General features: G+C 38.3%; 1 protein-coding gene across 1 annotated transcript in view; it reads left to right on the top strand.

Annotated features, from left to right (window-relative positions):
- LOC139732501 (inositol 1,4,5-trisphosphate receptor-like) overlaps positions 1-24,742 on the top strand; it is a gene marked incomplete at its 3' end in the record, with an annotated part of 116,967 nt that overhangs the window by 12,870 nt on the left and 79,355 nt on the right. The window contains exon 2 of the mRNA XM_071643362.1: positions 7,033-7,103. Within this exon, the coding sequence (XP_071499463.1) occupies positions 7,033-7,103 (71 nt within the window). The remainder of the gene's footprint in view (positions 1-7,032; positions 7,104-24,742) is intronic.

Genomic DNA, 24,742 nt, shown 5'->3' with positions numbered 1-24,742 from the left:
GATTCAAATTACGCATTTTTTGCCGTGCGAATGCAAACTGGAATCGTGGAGGACGATTTGCATTGTAATTCCAGTTGTGTTTCAGTGACGGTCTGATTGTGTTTTCAAATCACGATTCGCCAGAATTACGAAACAAACTGATTGTGTGTATGGATCAACCTCCAGTCATGTTTTTAGGGGCTGAGCTTATACAGTGAACTTTTAACCACTTCTGCAGAAAAACTGTGCTGCTCAAATGCTCACTAAGCTACTAAAAATACCTGTGTGATCACATGTCCCACTGAAGTACACTACAGGAGAGTCAAGCGAATTTGATGATTGGTCGAACAGCAAAGCAGTCAAAGTGTACGCTACTAATACTGCTCTAGAATGATTGATGGAAACTCAGAAAGAAGTCACACCTTTCCTCCATGCTCTGAAATTCAAAACACCAGAATCTGTTAAGCCTTCCTCACCCATGTGAACAGACGATTATTCGAATCCTAATTGCAGTCATATTTGTAATTTAGCATTATAATTACATTTCTCTATCAGTGTGAAAATGATTTGAGCCAGGTCAAAAAAAAGAAAAGAAAAGGAGAAAAGCAAGGTAAAGGGTTAAAGGTCAATAGTTATTGACAGGTGATCCAGGGCAAGGTTCATGGACTGTTGGGAGAGGTTGTCAGTACTTTGAAGTAGTGACATAAAAGCCAAGGATCGTCTCAAGAGGTTTTCTTTCTTCTTGTTGTCATGAGTTCAGCAAAGTTTAATTTACCAAAACAGCTGTGTAGGGTGAGATGGATGCCAATGGATTGCAAGTGTGAACAAAAGTCATCAATGTCTGGTGCAGTCTGAGTCATAAAATTGTGCCTTGCACTTGTGCCCTTCTTGTTCTAAAGAGGCTACAGTCCCAATAAGTCATAGATTGCTCCCCCCCCCACCTCCTATCCTTTTATGACTGTGGCAGTAGTATAAGTGGCATGTTGTCATGGCATGGCAGGGTGACAATATCAGTCGAAGGCAATCATGACTGATGACACACAGAGATTTACAACTGTACCTTGCAGGAAATCTGTGCTGTACCTGTGAGAGTGCGGGTGTCCTCCGAGGAGTCCTCTTGAGAGAGCTGCTCTGCTCCCGTGATGTGACAGGCATCCCTCTCCCTGCCTTTGCTATTAAATCTCGTCGCCATGGTGTCTGTAGCTGCATTTACTGTAAAACGAGGAATGTTCGCGTGCATTTTCATTTTGTGAATTTCACAAGAGCCAAGATTTGTGACATTAAAATGCATATGAAAGTTCTTGTCTACACTATGCATTGAATGTTAGAGACAACGCTCAAAAATTTCATGCCGCAAAAATAGCCGTCGCCTCCAATAAGTGAAAATTTAATGCTGCAAAAATATTGTGTTTTACAGTATCTAACTTGAGAAAGGGAATCACGTTTCGTAACATGTTTGGAATGGTGTTTGCAAACGTGGTTTGAAACTCAATTCTTGGGGTGCAGCATTTACAAGTTGTATCTATCCATCATAAAATCACGTTTCGGTGTAGTCTTTGTGCAGCTGCTTTGCGCAGTTCGACCCAGGAAGTAAAGGACAACTGCATGCCACCATATGGGCCTCATCAGTCACACACAAATAATGGTTAGAAAACACAACCAGAAACAGCTGGGAGTCGACCTTAAGATATAAACGTGCTTCAAAACGGCATTGCGTTTATCTACTTGCAGAAAGGCGATCGTGGTCTAAAATCACGTTTCAAACGGCATTTCTAAACGCGTTTGAAAACACGTTGCTTTTATCTAACCCCTGAAAATGCCTCAAACATGTTTATAATCATGATTCTACCTCAGAAAATCTTTAGATAAACGTGCCAAAATCTCGTCGCCGCGGTGTTGTAATGGTGCACTTCATATTGCCAGAGAATGGGGAAAAGGGGAGAAGAGAAGTTTTTTTTTTTTTGGGGGGGGGGGAATGGGAGGGGAAATCAGGGACAAGCATTTAATGAAAAGTAAGAGTGAGGTATTTGAGCTCTAAAGAAGTGATCTTGATTTAAACAACAGTCAGAGTGAAGATGATGATGACTAAGGTATTGATGATGTTGATGATTTTGATAGTGATGATTATAGTGGTTAATGGTAACATTCACATAGAGATATTGTACTTGAAATTATATCTTGTCAATGATGTTGACTATATGCTAATGATGGTAGAAATGTGATGCAATATGAATGTTTCAGAAAAGATGTAATGATGTACACACAAGTGTGATTATACCGTGATGATAACAATGGTTGTAGGATAAGAAATTGTGCGGATAGTTGATCATGCCATCTTTTAATATCTTCAAAAATTCATAACTTTTGAACTGATTGTTCACTTTTCAGTTAACTTTACTCATGTGTTTTACTAATATTTTTCATTCCACATAACATATTTGGGGCTGTAAGATATCTTGAAACGAACCATTTCTGTGACTGACTCCACTTCTTCTGAACAGCTTGATTTGGTATTTATAGAAAGAAAGAAAGAAAGTAAATACAACGATGCAATTCCCCTCACGAATCCCATCATCCCTTAAGTCTGCTGGATGCGAAAAACATCTCGATTATAATCTCGTTTGTGAAACACGTTCCAAAATCACATGTGCTGCGAGGAGTCGTATTGACAAAGGAAAGACTCCCCATGCAGAGTGCAAAAACTGCAAATGACGTTGCCTAGTAACAGCGTGCCACGAACTCCGTGAACTGTCCATCAATCCAGCACTTCTCAACATGCGTTCATGCACAAAATATGCTTGTACATCCATTATATGCAATGCAGACACAATGGATGATGTACGTCTGCATGTTAAGGTGTACATCTTGTATTTAAGTTATGAATTTTTGAAGTTTCTGCTCAGTCACGGCTGGATAAGAACGCTACTATAGCCTGTGATGTCATATGTGTGTCACAACGATATAAAGAAAGTATAAAGAAAATTCAAGATATTCTCACTTTTCTCACATAATAAAAGAACACTCGACTTCTCTCTTTCAGAAGTCAGGGGGAATAATATTACCCCTAACATACGTCAGTAACAAGTCGAAGAAATGTGCGCTTTATTCAAAAAGTCAAGTTTTGTGAAATTCTCTTGTTATTTTCCTTATATCGTTGTACGCATGTGACATCATACACTGTAGTAGTTTCCTCATCCAGCAGTGATTACGCAGATACACTGTACTTTAAAAATTCATAACCTTTGAACGGATTGTCAGATTTTCCCCAAACTTTCACTGATGCGTTCTACTAATATTGTTGCATTTCTTCAATCCACATTTATAGGAAGGTGAACTTTTCCTTTAAAAATGCAATTACACATCAGCAGAGCAAAGCTGGTGGGTTCTGTGTCATCAGCAAACCAGTTCCAAAGTCGAGCTACCTCCGGAGTACCACCATTTACTTTGCGCATGTACCAAAAATTGAGCAATAACTCTTTGTGGAGACAGTTCTGATGATGCGAAAAAAGCGGCTATGGAAACTCCTTTGCCTTCAGATGCAAACTCTACCTTCATAAGGGTCATTGCACTCATTTCTTTGTTTTATCTCACACATATGTTCTTGTTTTGGTGTTTTGTTTTGTTTTGTTTTGTTTGTGTGTGTGTTTTTTTTTTTGGGGGGGGGGTGGGGTTGGATCATTTGGAAAGGCTCCAAATTTGATATCTGTAGCCTCAAAATCAACACACACAGTCTTGTTGTTTGTGCTGTACCCTACAGGTTTTGTAGAAGAATGCCAAGCCAATGAAATTAAGCTGAACTTATGGAAAGAGTGTGTGTGTGAAATCAAAAACCTCTGGGGCTGTTAGAGCTAGTCCACAGTCAAACGGGTCACATGTAGCCTTTTCCTTTGTCAGGGATGTACGTTTTACAGCCTGTATATCATGTTCCATGCCCCTGTGCTGACTATTGTTGTAAATTGATACAACTAATGCTTCATTTTTCTCATGCGGAAGCCAGTACTGACACATGATAAGAATGAATGACACTTATCAACAGGAAATGTATGTGTACAATGTATGTGAGGTGATAGAGATACAGGACATGCATATTGATAAATGTTCCTGATTAGTAGTTTATCAATGAAATCACATTATGTGACCAAATAGAAACTTACTATCAGTAGCACATACTAGTAGCATGTACAAGTGTACAACCAATCATTATAGCTACGCTGTGTACGTTGTGCATTCCTTTTAATATTCTGCAGGTACATAGATGATACACAGAAAATGAACTAGAGCATGATGCAAAACCATTAACATAGTGAACCTATTTGTACAAAGACAAAGTCGGTCAGGTGTAAAGTAGAGTAAAGAGAAATTAAGGTACAATTGTAAATGCCATTTGCTATAAAATAAAAGAATGGAAAACATAATTTTTGATGCACATTTTGTAGCTGCGATGCACATTATACCATATTGTATATTTTCCCTCTTTTATTTCCTCTTTAATTTTTTTTTTTTTAATGGTAGCATGAAAGAAAAAAAAAAGTTGCCTTCTTGCAAATTTGTTATTGTTCAGCAAATTTGCAAGAAATTCTCATTGACTTTAATCTACTTCCAACACTTAGGATGCATGATCTTGCCATGACCAGCAAGGCATGGATGAGTTCGGTGTAGAAACCGTGATTTGTCTGGTTTACGTCAACTGTTAAATCTGCTCTGATGAATACCAATGAATCTCTTTATATAGCATCATGAGTAAATATCAGCCACTCTTTTTAGACCACTGTATGGGACTATGATGCATATCATATTTAAAAACTGTAATTAGTACACCCCTCCCCCAGGGGTGTTATGTCATTATGAAATTAGAAGTTGCGGGGAAAAGTCGTCACCGTCACCATGGCAACGCAACCACTTTGTTTGACCCTCCACATTTTTAGTAACTACTCAAAATTTTCAGACGTTCTTTATGCCCAAGTATGACATCACAAATTGCCATTAGTCTTCTTATCCATTAATGGTGCTACTGAAACTCTTAAACTTCCATTACTTTTGAATGGATTGTGTGATTTTCATCTAACTTCGCTGATATGTATTCTAATAAGATTTCTGCTTTCACTCAATCCACATACATGTGCATGTTTCAGTCTCTTTCAGTATTCAGTATACAAAATCACTGGCAATTTGCATTAAATTAGATATACTGAGTATGATTGGGAGAAACAAAAATGCAGTTGATTTGTGCCCTGTACTATAGCTATTCACTATCATTACTTGCTTTTGGCAATATTTTTTGTTTTCTGTTTATTGCAGGCATACACCCCCCCCCCAACTGTACCCATGTGAGCTCTTGACCTGTAGTAACTTTATAGCCTACAACATACAGTGTAACAGGATAAATTGTGGCACCTGTGTATTAAAACCTGCTTACATGTATTATCAACTGAAACCAAGTCTAAACCCAAAGTACTGCTTGGGGATTTAAGCTCCTGTAACTGTGTGGAATGTATACATATTGTAGCATATTATGCCTTTGGAATTCTTACAGTAGTGTTTAATGGATATCATTATAGTATATGTTTAATCCATGGCTTTAATTCTTCAAGTCAATTTCAGAATTATAGTAAATGGTTCTATTGAAGGGAACATAAACCTTATTAATGACACCAATTGACATCTTAACCCTTAATTATATTCGTTGATGAACCAAGAAATTAAAAGTTTTGTTTAATCGGAGACCAAACTGATAAAATCATGGTTCTAAATTAAGTGATAACTGTTGTGTGTAGAATATAAATGAAGCATTTGTTTTGACATGTTTGTCTGTTATTTTTCTTCCAAACACAAATTTAGATAAAAAATCTTGAGATTTTTTGCCTTGAGTATGCACATGCATGTACAGTGTACTCACCATGGTGCAAACTACATTGCATTGCACAATTCTTCAAATAATAGCGATAATACTGAAAAAAAATGCAAGATTTCTTGGGATTTGGATTCCCATGCTGATTGCGCTGTTCATTGGGATTCTTACTGTATGCCCACACAGGTAAATATCTCAAGATTTAGATTGCCATGCTAATTTGGAGATTTGTATCCTGCCAATTTGCTTCAGCGTGAATCTTGCTGATAGCTAGCGATATCTTTTCAGGAATATGGTAGCCATCATGTCTTGCCTACATATGTAAATTGTAAACAGTATATTGTATCCAGGTTGGAACAGAATTGCAGCAATTAGTTTTACAAATATTTTCCATTTGAAAGCGATCATGATTACGAATTTGATGCTCCCAATACCTGTTAATATTGATCATTTCTCAAAGTGCACGTATGACAGCTGCTCTAAGGTGACTTGTCAGATCAGCTTTGATCAGCTGTTAGTACCTGAAGAGAGTTTACTGAGAAAGTGGTATTGAATTAAACTTGTGAAATCAAGGAATTGCAGGTGACAAACTTTGATTGAACTCCTGCAGATATTCCGAAATAAATGTTTCCTTTTTTTTCTGTTATGGAGTAGTTGGAGATAACACATTGGCTATTGATTTCTCCAAGTAATCTTGATTCTGTGTCTGTAAAATTGATACTTTCGTTCTTCATTGCGTACATGAGAATGCATATTGGACTTTTATTTGTTTCAGATGTTTGTCATGACAACTGAAATAGCTGAGGGGAAATGATATACATACAGTTCTGCTGTGAAATGACTGTAGAAAATGAGCTTGGTCTATTCATGTGTTAATTAAAATGGATTGTATCAATTTAGGGCAATGTTCAATACTGGAGATGTTGATAGTTCAATTCCTTCTTGAATACAACACAATGACTTGCGTACATTGAGCCCATACATCCATGTGAGCACAATGTTATCTTGCTATATTGATAGATACTTATTTATTTGAGTAATATTTTGATAATGTGATAAGACGTAAGAGTGTTTGCATTGTGTGTGGTTTCTCCCCACCACATACAAGTACACACAAGTAGAATGACTTCAAAAATTTAAAATTTACGTACACATTATGAACTTAAGGTTCTAATGAACTGCGTCTTTTCCTTTTCACATTCCAGCTTGGTTGATGACCGGTGCGTGGTGCAGCCAGAAGCAGGGGACTTGTCAAACCCTCCTAAAAAATTCCGAGGTAAGCTGTTAACATCATAAACTGGTTGTTAAACTTGATTATGGTCATCTTCTCTCCATCTTTCCATCCATCTATCTATTAGATATCTACTGTCTATCTATAACTGCCTGTCTATCTATCTATCTGTCTATCTTTCTATTTATCTATCTATCCATCTATCTATCTGTCTGTCTATCTATCTATCTGTCTGTCTGTCTATCTATCTATCTATCTATCCATCTATCTATCTATCTATCTATCTATCTTTTTATCTGTCTATCTATCTATCTATCTATCTATGTATTTATCTGTCTGTCTATCTTTCTATCTATCTGTCTATCTATCTATCTGTCTATCTATCTCAACTATCTGTCTACCTATCTGTCTATCTATCTATAATATATCTGTTTATCCATCTATTTATATATCTGTCTATCTGTCTATCTATCTCTCCATCTATCCATCCATCTGTCTATCTTTCTATCTATCAATCCACCTACCTCTCCATCCATCTATCTATCTATCTATCTATCTATCTATATGTATGTTTATCTTTCTATCTACCTGCTATCTAACTGTATTTTTGTATATCTACAAGGTAAATGCAATGTACAGTTTACATGTTCAAAGTGTATCTACCTACTTGCCTGTCTTTTTATTGTGTATTTATTTATCTATTTTTTTGCCTGTCCGTTTGTCCATTTACCTCTATCTATATCTACACTGTTGTATCTAAATGAGCTGAGGATGTATACCGCCAAACTTTGCCCCTCATAGTACGAGGTGAAGAAAAACTACAAAATTCAACTCAGCCTTACGAACTGGAATCATTATGTAATTAACTCTACAGTTTACGGGGGGGGGGGGGGGGGGGAGGGGGGCAGTGTATCTTGGTATCGGTGTGTTAAAAGAAGACAAATGGATGGATAGCTCACTTTGCTGAGAGTAAACTTTGTAGTGTAATGTTGAGGGTATATATCACAGATGGGAAGTTTGTGGGCAGGCAAGTGTTGGATGCGACAGCGGATCTCGTGAGTTCCTGAGTAAACACCAGCTGTGCACACACACTCATTTTACATGGACCATTGATGATTGCTTAATGTGTTGCACATTGATGATATTTGTGAGGCCAGCATCGTGACAATGTTTGAATGTATGTTAAATTCTCAGGCAATAGATGCTGCAACACGGTAGCGGATGAGTTGTAGTTAGCAGTTTGGGTCTCATTTGTCCAGTTTCCCAAATTATACATACAATAGGGGAAACCTACTTACAATGCTGTTGAAGATCAAGCTTTTGAAAGCTTCTCTCTAAGGCACAAGAGAAAAACTGTGTTAGGGAGATATCTTCGTCGCGACGATATGAGACAAAAGATCGTCGCCAATCGTCCCCGACGATCCAAATTTTGGGCCTCATGTGCTCATTACTGCGCTATTTTTGGCTCATTATAAATATCAACAAAAGATGGTTCCGACGAGTCGGAACGAAGTCGTCTCTTTTCGTCGCGACTAATCAATTAAGGAGGTCTTTTGTCGATCGGCGAAGCGTTTCAGTGATTGTTCAAACGTCGCACATCGTCCCCGACGACTGCGTATTCAACTTGACTAACCGTTTTGTAAAGGTTTTGGTGATGGTTTCGCGTCGCTCATCGTCCCGACGATTGACCATTGAATTTAAATCACCGTTCCGTGGCGAGTTTGTTAATCCATAATTGTTCAAACGTCGCACTTATCGTCCCGACGATTGTCCATTCAACTTGAATCACTGGTCAGAGACGCGTTTAGTAATTGTTAAAGCGTCGCGCATCGTCCCTAGGCTTGCCCATTGAACTTAAATCACCGTTTGGTATGAGTTTGAAACGTCGCACATCGTCCCGACGATTGCTCATTCAATAATAGAAATTGCTCGATGCTGAGGTGTTTATTTTTTCTAACATCGCGAGTGGTCCCGACGATTGCCCATTGAATTGAAATTGTCGTTCAATGATTGCCACCAGGGTAATTCATCTTCTATGAAGCCTTGCTCTTATGTTTGCCATACTTGTCTGTAGACAATACAAAAACATCGTAACGAGATCCGATGGCTGTCAGACTCCCGAAATTCTTGAATGAATCATGAAAAAAAAAGTGATGAACGTACATTATTATCTTTTTACAAGTCCAGAGCTTGAAAGAAAACATCCGGCATTTATTTCATCATCGTACGGAGTTGAATATCATTGTTATTCATTTCCGAACGTCAAAGCAAATTTCTGACACTTATAATTATTAACATCTTTCAGAGCTGAATGTTATTGCTATTTACTTTCGAACGCATAAGCAAATATCCGGCATTTAGATCATCGTACGGAGTTGTATATCATTAGTAGTCATTTTCGAACGTCAAAGCAAACATGCGATATTTATTTAATCACCGTACGGAGTCGAATATTACTGTTATTCATTTCCGAACGCAAAATCGAATTTCTGACATTAATTTTAGCACCGTATGGAGCTGAATCTTACCGTTATTCAAATCCAAAAGTATAAGCATCCTTGGTATAAGCAAACATCCGACATTTATTTTAGTACCGTACGGAGTCGAATATTACCGTTATTCATTTCCAAAAATAAAAACAACATCTGACATTTATTTTAGCATCTTATACGGAGTCGACTGTTACCGCTGTCCATTTCCAAAAGTAAAGGCAAACATCCGACTTTTTTTGGTGGCCCGACGTGCGTTTTTGGTGGCCCCGGTCCACCGAGCCACCGTTAGTGTCGAGCCCTGGTGTATACCTCACTAACCTCAGCTTGTTGGGGAAACTTATACTGCCATACGAGGGGAGATGCTTTCATCTCTTCTAGAGAGCTTCCCTATGAGCGAATGAAAATCTTTGTTTGGCATTTTCATTTCTATACTCCATAATCATTCGTTGTTTCCAAACATTTTCATGATGTCGGTATTTCAATATCATAATATTTTTCTTAATGTATTCCATTTTCATTCCTTGACCAAAGTCAGTAAGTCCGCCACAAGTACGGTAATCGCTACGTTTCGCGCAGTGCAATATGTGCCGAAGTGCGAAACACGTGGTTATCAAGTTCAATGAAACGCGCCGTCCATGCGTGCTTCTTGTTTGGTTTCGTAGTAGCTCCATGGTTACGGCAGGGAGGTGGAAGACACCTCCCTGGTTACGGCAAAGACAATAAACGGAGGAGGCACTCCGTATAGTGTTTTCGTTTACAGTAAACAGTTTACATTCGATACAAATAAATTTAATAGTCACGTCTTTTACTGTATGATGATCGCCAAGTCGGGAAGAAGTATCTAGAGGAACTTCTCAGTTGATATGTCCGTTATGTTCATTCTAATTTTCACACGCAGTGGTACGCAGATTTTATGAGTGTGAGATCGAAAGAAGTTTCAATAATGTTGCCATGATATTATGTAAGCCTACTGTTGTGTAATTGGGTAGGTATAGCTCTTACACTATAAACTTCGGCTTGTTGCAGCGGCATCTAGGAAAGCGATATTTTCTTCGGCATTCGGGACCTTTTTTATATTATCATTATTTTTTTTTTGACACGTGATTCGATTGTAAGTATGAAGCGACGAATAACCCCTTTGTTTTGTTTTAGTGTTAACATTAAAGTGTAATACACCAATACTGTTCAACGTGTGGGTTTTTTTTTACTGTTAAAGAAGCCAAGATAAGGCGACATTTTGATAGAATTATGCCGTTCGGTCGGTTTACAGACTGCTTATAACCTGAAATAGTTGCAGTGCGCGCATTTTTTTTTTTTTTTGCCACCTGTTTTCGCAGAAATTTACACTAGAAAGGTTGTCAGCTTTTTTTCTTCTGCCATTATTTCCTCTGATATGATTTGTCGTGGCCTAGTTTCAACCTAAAAGATACGTGTCACGTAGGTCTATTGGTTGCTAGCACGCATTTATCTGACTTGTTGTGCGGTTAAGTCTGTTGTTGTTGTTTTTTTTTATCATTCATAGGAGGGGGCAAACAAGAGTGAGAAATGAGGGAGAGGTGAAATCAGAACAAGGAAACATCTGTTCATTTAGCTGTCACTTATGCCAGCAGTAGTAATTGTCATCACCATTGCTATTCAGATCAGTTTTAGTCATATCCTATAACATTCAATACACGACTATCATCATCATGACATGAGAGAGAGAGAGAGAGAGAGAGAGAGAGAGAGAGAGGAAAAAAAACGCCACCCGTTCAAGGGCGTATACAAAGCAAACGAATCGCAAAGTAGATCAACCGGGGGGGGGGGGGCGTTTCATAACGAGTTCGTCGGAGGTTTTCACCGACAAATTTGATATCAGCCAATCAGACGCAAGGATTTCAGTAGCTTTTAACAGTTGTCAGTGTAAATCACTGACATAAAGTTTCATGAAACGGTCCCCAGGAAGGTGGATTCATGGTACAATATTCCGTATGGCATACCAGCAATACAAACAGACACGTTACTGCAAAATAAATGATAGAACACAGCAAGCGAGCAGGCTAGAATCAAACCTCCTTTTGTAGGAAAGTCCAACAAAAGTCTTACAACATACCTGTAATAGGGGGTTCACACGTACACAAATTAGCATGTTACAGAACTCAATTTTTGTTACCCTTTAGCAAACTCCAGTCTTTTGCACATGTGGACACACACACACACACACACACACACACACACACACACACACACACACAACAGAAAATTAGTGCGAACCAGTAGCGCGATGCATAACCTCAGAAATCTTGCTGATATTTCTGAATGAGCGCGGTATTTGCCCCGGCAGTACTTGAACGGTCGGGTTTAGAAACTTGATTGAGTTCTTTCTTTATTCCCATCATTAACAACAGCGTGCTCTCCACACCACTGTGAGGCACAAGAACAATAGTTTCATCGATTGACAATTAGCGGGTTATTTTCTGTACGTGTGAACGGTTGCAAAAAAAAACCAACACAAAACAAAACTCAAGTTTCCGAGGGTGGCTGGAGCGTCTGAACCAAAAAGTGTACAATCCTCGCGTTTACGCTCTTTTGTCTGAGAAGTTGGAAAAAAACCTCGAGTATTGGAGCATGTTCAATAACGCGCTATTTTGCACATGTGAAGGCGGGTATTGATATATCAGACTCAGCATGGGGGGGGGGGGGCTGATGAAATCTAGCATTAAAAGAATGATCTACACCGACATACTAAAAATGATAACACTGGACATGAAGTTCATGACCTCTATCCGAGTGCCTCGGACACGGGAAGTACTATGCATGTATCTACAAGCTACATTAAAGTAAAGCATAATGATATAATAATAAACGCTGCGATTCGAAGTGTTCTTCTGTTTTGCTTTCAGCAATAACCAAAACTGTATTTTACGCTCGATTCACAGTGGAGCACTAAATAAATCGAGCGTATAGTATCAATACTAACTCTTTAAGAAGCAGGCCTGTGATTTCTCTATTTAGTCTGTTGAAGTATCTCATTGATATGATTTTTTTTTTTTCAGTCAATTGTGCTCCCCTGACTAAGCTATCAAGAGTATAGCTTTTGTGTTCGGAAACTGGATTCACGCAAAGCATACATTCACGCATGTATAGTACAATGCTCCAATATTGATGAAAGCGTTTCGTGTGTGATACGTATTCCTCTTTCGGGTGAGTGTGCTGTAAAATCCGGTCATTTTGTTTATTTTTCAACTACATCTCCTTATTTTGTAACTGTGGATGAGACTTTATTTCATTTTCTAAATCATGCAGGATGAGCCATACGTTTATTTTTCGGCATAAATAGATAATTCGCCTTTTTGAATGACGAACCTTCTTGTAATTTTTGGATTAACAGATTTGGTACAGATGCACTGGGATGTCTTCTAAATTATATTTTGAGGCCACTGAGATCAAGATGATCATGCGTAGGCATATATAACTCTCTACACTTTAATGTACGTGAAGTTGTTCAATTAAGAAAAATTAACATATTTACTCTTGCTTACAATCCAGCACATTACAACGCATCGCACATAATAGCCTGCCAATGTCCAATAATCTTGGTAACAGCTCGTTATTCCGAAGGTTCGTTATTCACAAGACTCTTTAGTCCGAAGATTCGTTTTTCCGAAGCTTCGTTATTCCGAATTTCATTTTCGAATTAACGAATCTCCGGAATAACGAACCGTCGGAATAACGCCACAATGTTTGGATTAACGAACCCTTTTTCATTTTCGGATTAACGAACCTCGGTATAGGAAATTTGTGTGTTTCAGATTAATGACCCTTCGGAATAGCGAACCTGGGAATAACGAACAGCACCAATAATCTTATAAAGAGAAAGGATGCCCGATATATACATTAAAAATATTGAGGTATAATTAAGATACAGCATTATGTACATAACAGCAACAACAACAACAACAACAAAATTAGGATTGAGTAAGCAGACAAGTTTTCAACAATGATTTGAACATAATTTATCAACACTTTCAGCTATACGAATATAGAGAGGGAGTTTATTCCAAAGGGGTGGGGAAATACAGAAAAGGTCCTATATCACCATAGCGGGTATGTGCGGGACCACGTGATAATTGGAGAGAAGAGAGAGAACAGGCTGAAGTGGAGGAGCGGAAGGGAGGTAGGATTAATCCATAATATTTATATTGTAAACAATAAGGACGATTTTAAAGGTGATAGTTGATGTATGGGGAGCCAGTGGAGGGATTGGATAACTGGAGTGATTTGGTCAGATGTTTTTGTCAGGGTTACAAGCCTTGCAGCTGTATTTTGAATTTTGAATTTGGTGCAATACTCGAAGCAGGGAGACCAACAAGAAGGAAATTGCAGTAGTCAAGATGAGAAGTAACAAATGCGTGAATTAGACGTTCGGTGGAAGACTGCTCCGATAACTTACGGATATTAATAATTTATTTTTTACAAATACCCCTGAAGCAGCAGAACGACATGAGTTCTTAATGTGTGTGTTATTCTATTTGTTCGGTTTTTTTTATTTTTTTTTTTTAGTTCAGATGCTTATCTACCATAACTCCTAGATCTCTGACGGACTGGGAGATAAATTTTTGTGAGAAAACTAGCCCGCCTGACAATTCTGATTTAACAGAATTCAATTTCAATTTCAAATGATTATCGCGAGACCATCGCTTAATATCATCAACACAACTATGAAGTTTGCAGAGCTCTTCGACGTTGGGTATTTGGTAGTATGATTATGTAAATTTGAGTATCGTAAGATATCTTCACGATCTTTCACAAATATTTCTTAAAATAATGATCAATATTGGATGCCCGCGTTCTACAGCTGATCTAAATTACAGCGAATTATATGTCCCACCAATTGGAAACCTTCACAATACCGCAATTTAACCGTCAAACGCAATAGAAATGCCACAACCTAAGGATTTGAATCCTCGTTCATCATTATGGTTTCTATTAATGAAAAAGAAGGGACAGAACGAAATGAGATTAAGACTTTTATGTTAGTGAAATTGATCACTCTCAGCTGCATATATTTTGAAGGAAAATCAATGATTTCGGACATGTGTTAAAAGCATCGTCGACAGCGCGATGCTGCTCCATTTGGCATGTTTGGTAAAGCCTATTATATCCCCTACTCCATTCCCCCTTTCTTTATGAATTTTGGGGATCACATAATAGGGTACGCGCTCTTTTGAAAAGAGTCAAGTCTTAGTTAGGCATGTTACCTTTACAGTGATCACACTAAAGAACCCGATTCCACATCATTCTATCTAATCAGAGAATCGAAAAAGATAGCTTTTCTTATTGATGTTTGTTGATAGACCAAATCAGTGTCTCCGTCCCGTGATTACCTATCAGTGACGTAACGGCGCGAATACTATGCCCATACAACTGCTTGTGTTATCATAGGCCTAATCAGTTACACTAAGAAGCTGTCCGTGATGTGTGGTGTTTGCACCAAAATTAGTATGTAAAATTCATACAAATTTTACACTATTAAAATGGCTTACATGATTTCTTAGCTAGTTGGCAAGAGGGATACCCCAACTCACAAGCGAGCGCACCCTCTGCGAGCTGTGTCTAAAACATGTCTCGTTGTGTGTGGTGTTGAATCAGCGTGTCTTATTCGATTCTTCTTGTATTGTTCCGCCAGGATGGTGTCTTTCAAGACAGCTGGTCACTGCTTTCATTGTTCCTGGGAAAGGGTCATCTTTCTTTTGACGGTCAAGCCTTTCATTATTATCGTGGTGAACTTCACTAATCGTCCCCACGCTAACGTACAAAGGAAGGAAATGCTTTTATTATGTATCAATGCACGCGTAACACCATCAGTATAGGCCTATAAAACGAAAGTTTGACTCCAGGTCCCGAACTGTAGGCCCTGTAATAGCCACTATACATGAAGTCAAGTATGGAAACGATGGATTTCCACTGCCAATCAAATCTCTCTCGACAAGGACGCGATCGGAATCGATCTGGATGTGATCGATCTCCCTTGATCGACATTGGTTTTGGCTTCCTCCTATACACGATATTTTTTAACACTCTGTCGGACTATAGATCATAACAAGCAGATTTGATCGGCAGTGGAACCCAGCCCTAAGGCGGATTCTTGTTCGAAAAGTAATAGCAGAAAATAATATCCTACACGAAATTCAGCATTGCATATACCGAAAGACAGATAGAGAGGAAAACATCGAGAAAGTAGTTCCAATCTAGGATTGAATGGATGGTTTATATATGTAACTGAATGCCATAAAAAGATAGATAAATAAATAAACAAATACAGCTCCAAAGTTATTCGCTTTGCGACGACCGCCACGTACACAATCTGAAAGTGAAGTTGGCTGTATGATTACATATTGCGCATAATGTCCGTTGGTCTGTCGAGGCGGTTGCTCAACCAAAATACGTAGCATTACGCTCTTAAAAAGAAAAGGGTATAAAACAGCGTTTTAAAAGGGGCGAGGAGTGACAGCGTTTTCAAAATGTTGTATTCACCCTTTTTCTAGCTGTATCTAGCACATCTAACGTTGGATTCAGCTGGATAGATAGGGTGAATGCAACATTACCTTAAAAACGCTGTCACTCCTCAGCCCTTTTAAATGTTGATTTACCCTTTTCTTTTTAAGAGTGTAGGAGGCTAATTTCAATTTCAGATCGAACAGCTAGTCACGAGTTGTTTTGATCGATTCCATGCAAATTGCCGTAATTCGCGATAACGGGTTCGGTTCAAATTTACGAAGGTGATCGGAAATTCTATATTTAGCGTTCTCGTTATTTTGGTGCAAGTTGGTACATTGTTTAATTTGATAAGTCCCCATGGGTATGAAAGATAGGCCCCACACTAGCGCCTGATTCTCTTTATTCGAGACATGCAGTGTGTATATTGGTATTGTGCCATCATCACACTTGTGCTTGTTTTGTTCAAAACAAACTGTCTTTTTCTCCATCCTTTACAAGTTACTTTCAATACGCAGTAGTTCAAAGGATGGTTTGATATACAGGAAGGTAAACGAGTAATTGCTGTTCGATCACCGCGATCCCCTGACTTTCAGCTAGAGCCGCGTTGGCCAGCACGCAATGCTAAATCCCTCTAACCAAAGATTCTGCGGAACAGTACCCAGTGATGAAAAAAAAAATCCAACAAATCTTTATTTCCCGTTTATTGTTGTTGTTTTTTCTGTCTCAAACACTGTCATTTCTCGTTGAAAAGTTATCTTTCGACATTATTGTAATAGTCGGGTAACGGGAAAACAAAACGTAAGGATTTTGTGTTTGATTCCGCACATATTCTCTGTTATTTTACATATGTAGAGAAAGAACGAAAGAAAGAAAGAAAATGATCCCATACTCGTCTAAAGAAGTTTAAGCTTTTCACGCTGCAACCTAGTAGGTGACGTCTATGCGGTGCACATGGCGCTCTCTCAAAATGAGTACTATGTCGCACGTGGAGTTTTCCTGTAATGAGCCAAATGAAGGGGGGGGGGTCAAAATAATAGGGAAGTTATTTTATGACGGATAATGATTCCTTGGTGTTTTATTTATCTGTTCGGAAAATTTCAGTGTGAAAAAATTAGTAAAAGTGTCCCAAATCACGGTTGCTTTGAGACATTTTTTTTTTTTTTTTTTTTTCCGTTACAATTTTTTTTTTCCAACCATCGACTTTACGGTGCGCTTTGCACCTATTGTTCTTGCCCGATCGTAGCCTTTTGTCAAGGCCCTCTAGCTGTAATGGGCAAGCGAAGCGAGCCCAGCCGACCGCGCCAGCGCGCAACCCCACTCAGCTACATTTGGGCTTTCTTCACCATACAGCGAGAGGGCCTTGACAAAAGGTTAGCCCGATCGAGGCTCCGCTTCCGTTGTAGAGCATAAGATGCTAATGAGCATTGCTCTTGACCCCATTGAAGACAAAAGGCATAGAGCGTGCGGCGGCGAGGGCTTTAGAATTGCGCAATACTGATGAGCTGAGCAAGACTCTGATCGGCGATATACACGCACCACATTTCATGAAGTGGTGATTGGCATGACGCACAATGGCGTTCGAAAAGTGTAGACACAAAGTACGATATGTATATATATATAATTATATATATATATATATATATATATATATATATATATACTCAGTATATATATATCGTACTTTATATACATATAATGTGAGATATTTTATAACAGCTAAAACACAAAATAGCGAACTTACGACAACTCTCCGTGTGTACATTTACAAAGGTTATTGGCTTCATCAATAGATAATTCATTCAAATAATGATAATAATCAGCTGTTCCCTACTATGTGACAGGCTGTTCAAAGTTTATCTTTGGAGATATACAAGGTTAATTTCCTTTTCGCAAAGACAATTCGTGTAATAATTCATTCGCTGATTCGCCAAATGAATATGTGTACTTTTCCCAGTCCAAAGACTTATTGAATAAATTATTGCCGGCAGGGAGAGAAATCGGAACAATAACTGATGCCCATTTTTAACTCGTGTTCTCTTTGTGAAATCTCTTCATCTGAGCACTTTTAGAAGTATAGGGCCTATTTGAGAAAATGACAGAAAGCTTTGTCGCTACACAAAATGTGTTTGTTCAATAAGAATGTTTTTCGTGTAGTATATACGTGTACCTGACAGTTCAGAGATCAAGTGTGCAAAGAATTTGCCTCAACAGCTTTGCGAAACTCGAATCAGTTGCCTGTATTGAAATGTGTGATCAGAATGAAAAGACTCGGACCTTCACTCCTTGTAACTGAGTACCACAGAACCACACACAACGAAACACACACGCAAGAAAGGTGAGCTTCCTGCAATCTCAAGGAATGGATAATCAAGCAGCCATCATCCTTTCTTCGCCATTGATAGCAGGAAGTGACGTAATGGAGCGATGCTGTTGGAGAATCGGCATAAATGTCTGCTACAAGTACTATGTACAAAAAAATTTCAGACCCCCTTTGTGTTCATGTTTTGCCAAAACAAAAGAACCACAGTCAGTGAGACGCTAACTTACTTTATGTCCTATAAACCAGGGCTCCACACTAACTTTTATTTTTGGTGGCCCAAAGGCAAACATCCGTCCTTTTTTGGTGGCCCGATCACGCCACCAAAGTCTTCATTTCTGAAATTTTGGTGGCCCGATGTGCGTTTTTGGTGGCCCCGGGCCACCGGGCCACCGTTAGTGTCGAGCCCTGGATAAACTATGGTTACTATAAGTTGAACGTTGAAACTGCCTTTTGCCTCCAGGCTTTTATAATAGCATACAAAGCTTTTATTGTTTGCCTGTATAAAAAATGGCGGGAATACATGTACACCCTTCTCGCAATCATCCTGATCTGATAACAGAGTGATACGTTTGTGTGTTTTTTTTTGTTATCTTTTCCCCCGACCAAGACCGATGCCATTAAGAAAAACAAGATCAATGGCATTAAAATAATGACCAAACAAACCAATAAACAGATCCATGCATATAACGAACAGAATATGCGTGTGTTTCATGTTTGTATAGGTTATCTCTTGATGTATAGTAGACAATTGTTTTTATACCGTTTCCTAATAAGTACCTCTAGCGAAAACCCGACTTTTTTTTTTCTTTTTCTCAAGGTGGGAAGTTAACTTCAACTTAAAGATGGCTTACAGCTACATGCAAATGGGGCAATCATACATTCGCATTGTCAATTGTAAATTTGTCGGATGACGCTTATAAACGTTTGATGATTTTTGTCTCCTAAGGCATTTTGGTTATGATTACAGACGTATATATTTACAAGACATAAGTGATGGTTTAAAGAATTGATCTTCAATTTAGCAAGGATTAGTCTTATAAAGTCATGAGTTCCCTTTACCCATCATGGTTAATGGAACTGCGACATCGTTGAGGTAACCACACCTTTCAATTTTCATAGTTCAAACCTAAATCGTAACATAATCAAAACACAAGCAAAATATCTCAAAATGCTCAGAAGATGGCATGAATCAAAACTTTTTACGGAGATTGGATATGGCAATCTTTATTGACCTATATTTAATACAAGTTTTCCACAGCTATAATTTCCGCCTATGATAGCATTCTGATGATTTCGATTGCGTTTTGAACTCGTACCGAGCTATACTATCGAAACAGCTTTGACCTTTATACATGTAGTTCAATATGAACGAGTGTTTCGGACTCATAACCAACGTTCGTAATCGTAACCACACAGTAACAAATCAAACGAATATTGAGTAACGACTATCTTTATACATTGGCTGCCTGACTGATCACATGGTTTGACTACTACTTCAAGCAGGCTGAAAATAAAAGAAGAATGAATACACTTTTAATCATGATACGATGCTTTACAGCGTATTCACAGTATAATGTTTGCTTGCGTTTCTGTGTGCAATACGGATGGAAAATAAAATGCAGATGGATGCTATTAAATGCTAACACCCAACGCATCCAAATGTTTTTGAAATACATATTATTGTTTTACTATACTGTTTGAAACGTCGAATTTGCGAGTCCTTTAAAGGGTTACTACTCATATTATCAGGCAAAAATAAAAGTATTAGGATTTTGATTTGCTCGCAAGACTAACGATGCTATGGCGATCGTTCGCAGCAGTGACAATCCGCTTCAATAGATCTATTCAATTATTCTGTTTTCATTGAAAGAGGAAGGAGAAGTCAACTTTAAACTTCATTAGTTTTCTCGCCTTTTAAACATGTTTTCATGTATCATGCGTGGTATCGCTATTCCTTCTCATGGTAGTGCGTGAGATGGAGCGTGAACGCCGTCGCTAAGCAGGACTGCTATAGCGTTTCGTCCGAGAAAAGAAACAGGTTGTAAGCTTCTCTGATATACAATTCAATGGTACGCGGTAGTTTCTTTTTGAATGGACTCCTATTATAATACTAGCTACTTTCAGGAGATTAAGATGGCCACGCGCTTAACGTTTCACATAATAAAAGAACCTTCTTCATCCCCATCCCGACAATAGAAAGCGTCGCCTAAGCAACCACATCCTGTGTACCACCGATGCTTTTCGTCCCGTCTCTTTCGCGTATAGTACTGGAAATGTCTAGACCATAAAGTCTTTATAGATCCGAGCATGAATCATAAGAGGGCTTGCTCCAGTCGATTTGAGCGACATCATTAGTCGTCTTTAAGATGACAATAGCCTTTCAAACACAAAGTTCAAAATTGATGCGCCCCTCTAGCCTGAAATAACTATCATTCTCATATTCTATATAGACACTGAGGTGTCCACCGCGTACAAAAAAGAGGGAAATTTGGCTCTTGCATAAAAATGGGCAAATGGTGCAATTCTAAGCATACTAATTCTTAGTTGTAAACTTACTAGACATTTGATAGAATGCATGGTACTGAAAAAAAAGCACTTTGAATATGTTTAATGTAACAAACCGTTGTCAAGAATAACTCTATTTAATATCTAAAGTCAAGAATAACTCTATTTAACATCTAAAATGGCGCATGTCCATTTTGATACATAATATATATACTGAAAGTTAACGTAAAAGACGAAAATCGCAAAATTATAATTAAAGATTACAGGTAACAGTGTATCGTATAAGACTCGATAACGTATTATGATAACATCCATAAGTCGGCTTTCATCGCACACTATTCCGCTGCTATCAAAAAGAAACTAATCTAAACATGTAAAAAAGTACAGCCTCAGTATTGCAGTTTCATCAAATCAATGTGCTACATGCTGATAAACTGTCCGCATTTTTTTTTTCAAGGGGCAGAGAAGTATATTCAAGGACTGGTGTTAAGCATGAAATAGTATAATTGGTTGAGATGAGGATTCAGCTATTAGCCTTTTTACAGATACAACGTTCTTTGAAAAGAAAGAAATATTAAAGAGCATACAATTCTGACAGGAAATCAAATTTCATTTGGTGAAGATCGGTTCTGAAATGGTAGAGATATCCAGAAACAAAGTGAAACATAGCGATCCTTGTAAAAGGCGGGCACCTATATCTCAGCCATTTCAAATCGCACTTCTCTTTGGGTTTTGGATTCACGATGAGCCCTTCCTGTCATACTAAAAAAAAAAATAATTGTCTGATTATGTCAATTACTATCGCAGTATTTCAAAGTGAAATGAATATCCCTACTAATTAGTTACTACCTGTAAAAGTGGAAATTTTCGCTGTGTTGAAATTTCCGCGAATTTCGCGCAACCAGAAACTAGCGTGAAAATAAAAGCACGTGAATATTTTTTGCTTGCTGTATGTTCCTGTGCGTGATGTCTTTATTCCGCGGAATTAAAAACACGCGAATCTCTTCTTACCCGGCCAAACGCGAAAGTATTAGTCGTGCGAAAATATCAACTTTTACAGTAGTACATGACAGAAACATAATGATGTCTTGAAATTTGTTGTGAAGATGATAGATGAATGTTACAAAGAGATAGGAGGTAGAACATATCCTAACCGCATTCATGCAAGACTAATGATATTGTAGCAATAGTAGCCCCCCCCCCCCCACAAAAAAAAAAAAAAAAAACACGCAATAATCATAACAATAACAGTAACGATAATAATGATGATAATTGCAAAAAAGTATTCTCTATTTAGAGTAGCCTCTTCAATGCTATCAGTGCTCTAGCTATCAGAGGGCCCGCCTGACATTATTGCCCTATATAGAGTTGCTATAGGACGGAATAGGACGTAATCGCTGCGGGGAGGGAATTGAACTCGGGTCCTTCGACTGGGAGTCGTGAAGCTTAAATATCCACCGTGCCACGGCGCCCTCGCCCCCCCCCCCAAAAAAAAAAAAACAACAACAACAACAAAAACAAAAACAAAAACAAAAAAAAAAAAAACCAATGTTATTTGGCATAAAACAGTCATGATTATGCTTGATTTTTATGGCTCATCCCTGCAATACTGAAGATTTGCGATTCTTAATATCATTAAAGTATCCGTGGAATAATAAATTATGCTTATTGTCGCTGGCATTCAATGCATATAGTGTAGGCAAGAACTTCCACTCGCATGCTAATCTCTTGGTTCTCGGGAAATTTGCAAAATTATCATGCAAGCAATTATTCCTCGTTTTACAGTAAAACCTTGTGTTCGCATGTTGCAACTTAAGCGGTAAAACAATACAAAACCAAAGGCAAGGTTAAACTTCGTCTTCTTTACACATCATTCTTAGGATGATCACTGACATGACAATTTTGTGTGTCCACCGCTTCAGAAAGATTAACTGTCTTATAATTTGATCGACATTGTGTGATTAACATCTGCAGGAAGAGAACCTGAAGCATATTCCAAAATTCGGTTCAAATATATTAGGCGCCAAATCTTCAAATTTCATTCTATGTTGACGAATTCATATACACGGACGAAAGGAGAATGGTTAGCAATGTATACAAATTTCCGTCAAACTTCCAATGGCCCATTTGAAATATTATGCAACATGTAGGTTAATTGTCAGATCATCAAGTGATCAGCAACAGTGTGAATACCGCTGTGCCAGCGTGTAGTCATCACAACAAGCAAGAATAGCTTTTTCGTATAATGTACAAGCACGTCAACAGTACGCGGCAGTTTCTTTTTGAATGGACTGCCGCTATCTACTTTCAGGAGATTAAGTTTGCTACGCTGAACGTTTCACGTCATAAAAGAACCTTCTTCTTCCCCATCCGGACAATAGAAAGCGTCGCCTACATCATCATCCCCATCCCGACAATAGAAAGCGTCGCCTAAGCAACCACATCCTGTGTACCACCGATGTAGTTGTTGTTGTTCTTTTAGTTTTGTGGAGCTCTCTGCCGGGTGTGCCGGGTGGGCAATTTACTCCAAAAAATATATTCAATTTAAATATACACTTAAATTCAATTATAAAAACCTACACTACTTCTAATTATTTACAAAATATAATAATAATAATAAAAATAATAATAATAATTATTATTATTATTATAATTATATATATATATATATATGTATGTATCAATATTTACAAACGAGATATTTACAGAGAAAGAAATACACGTTTTAAGAAAAGATATCGCCTGCCTATACTCCTGCACCGACATGCAGGGTTACGCCGTTCCCGTCGGCAAGCAGGTAGAGGACCCGCCCGCCGACGCCGGTGAGGTCTCGGCCTTTCCCGGGGGCAGGCGCCTCTAGTGTTAGCCTATAATATGATAGGCGAGGACATCATGGAAGAGGAGGGATGATAGAAGAATAGAGGAAAGGGTGAGGACAGAACAGAGAAAACAGACACCGATGCTTTTCGTCCCGTCTCTTTGTTGGGTATGTCGGAGCACTAGACCATAAAGTCTTTGTAGATCCGAGCATGCATCGTAAGAGGGCTTGCTCCATTCAGTCGATTTGAGCGACATTATAAGTCGTCTTTAAGATGACAATAGCCTATCAAACACAAAGTTCAAAATTGATGCGCCTCTCTAGCCTGAAATAACTATTCTATATAGACACTGAGGTGTCCAACAAGTTCAAGAAAAGGAAAATTTGGCTCTTGCATAGAAATGGGCACATGGTGCAATTCAAAGCATAAGATACTCATTCATAATTGTAAACTTACCCCAACATTTGAAAGAATGCAATAACTGAAAGAAAATATCTTTAATATGTTAAATGAAACAAACCATTGGAAATCGGAGAAATCTCTCCACCTGAAGCTTAACAATGTATTGTTATATCAATAACAGTCAAGTTTCTTTACAACTCGTCATAGCTACCATCAACCTTCTTGGCGACCATTTCTTCGCACTCAGCCGGAAAAGGACAGCTGAAACAAGTTCTGCAGTCGAATTCCCGTTTGAAAGCTGGACAGAATCTCTCCTCCAGCTCTTAAGTATTACAGGACGACATAGATTTTAGCAATTATATTACAACCATCACGAAGGCCGACGACCAGTTGAAGTAAATGCCGCAACAGAATAAAAAGGTAAACCCGGTGTTAAAATACAAAGATTTGATTCAATGGTGTGTCAAAGAACACAAATATCAATGTATTCTACAGCAACAAAAATGACAGAAGTTAACGGAGTTTGACAAAGAACGACGACCAGCTGAAATAAGTATTAGAATGTTAGTCTAGTTCCCGTTTGGAAGTCGGACAAAATCTCACCACCTGATGCCAAACAATATTATATCAATAACAGTCAAGTTTCCTTACAACTCGTAGCTACCA

The sequence above is a fragment of the Diadema antillarum genome, unplaced genomic scaffold (assembly GCF_040938485.1).
Source record: "Diadema antillarum isolate AM-2024a unplaced genomic scaffold, OU_Dant_1.0 seq00000429_RagTag, whole genome shotgun sequence".
Lineage (NCBI taxonomy): Eukaryota > Metazoa > Echinodermata > Echinoidea > Diadematoida > Diadematidae > Diadema > Diadema antillarum.
Note: the sequence above shows the minus strand (reverse complement) of the source record. Positions and strands in the feature narration are given on the sequence as shown.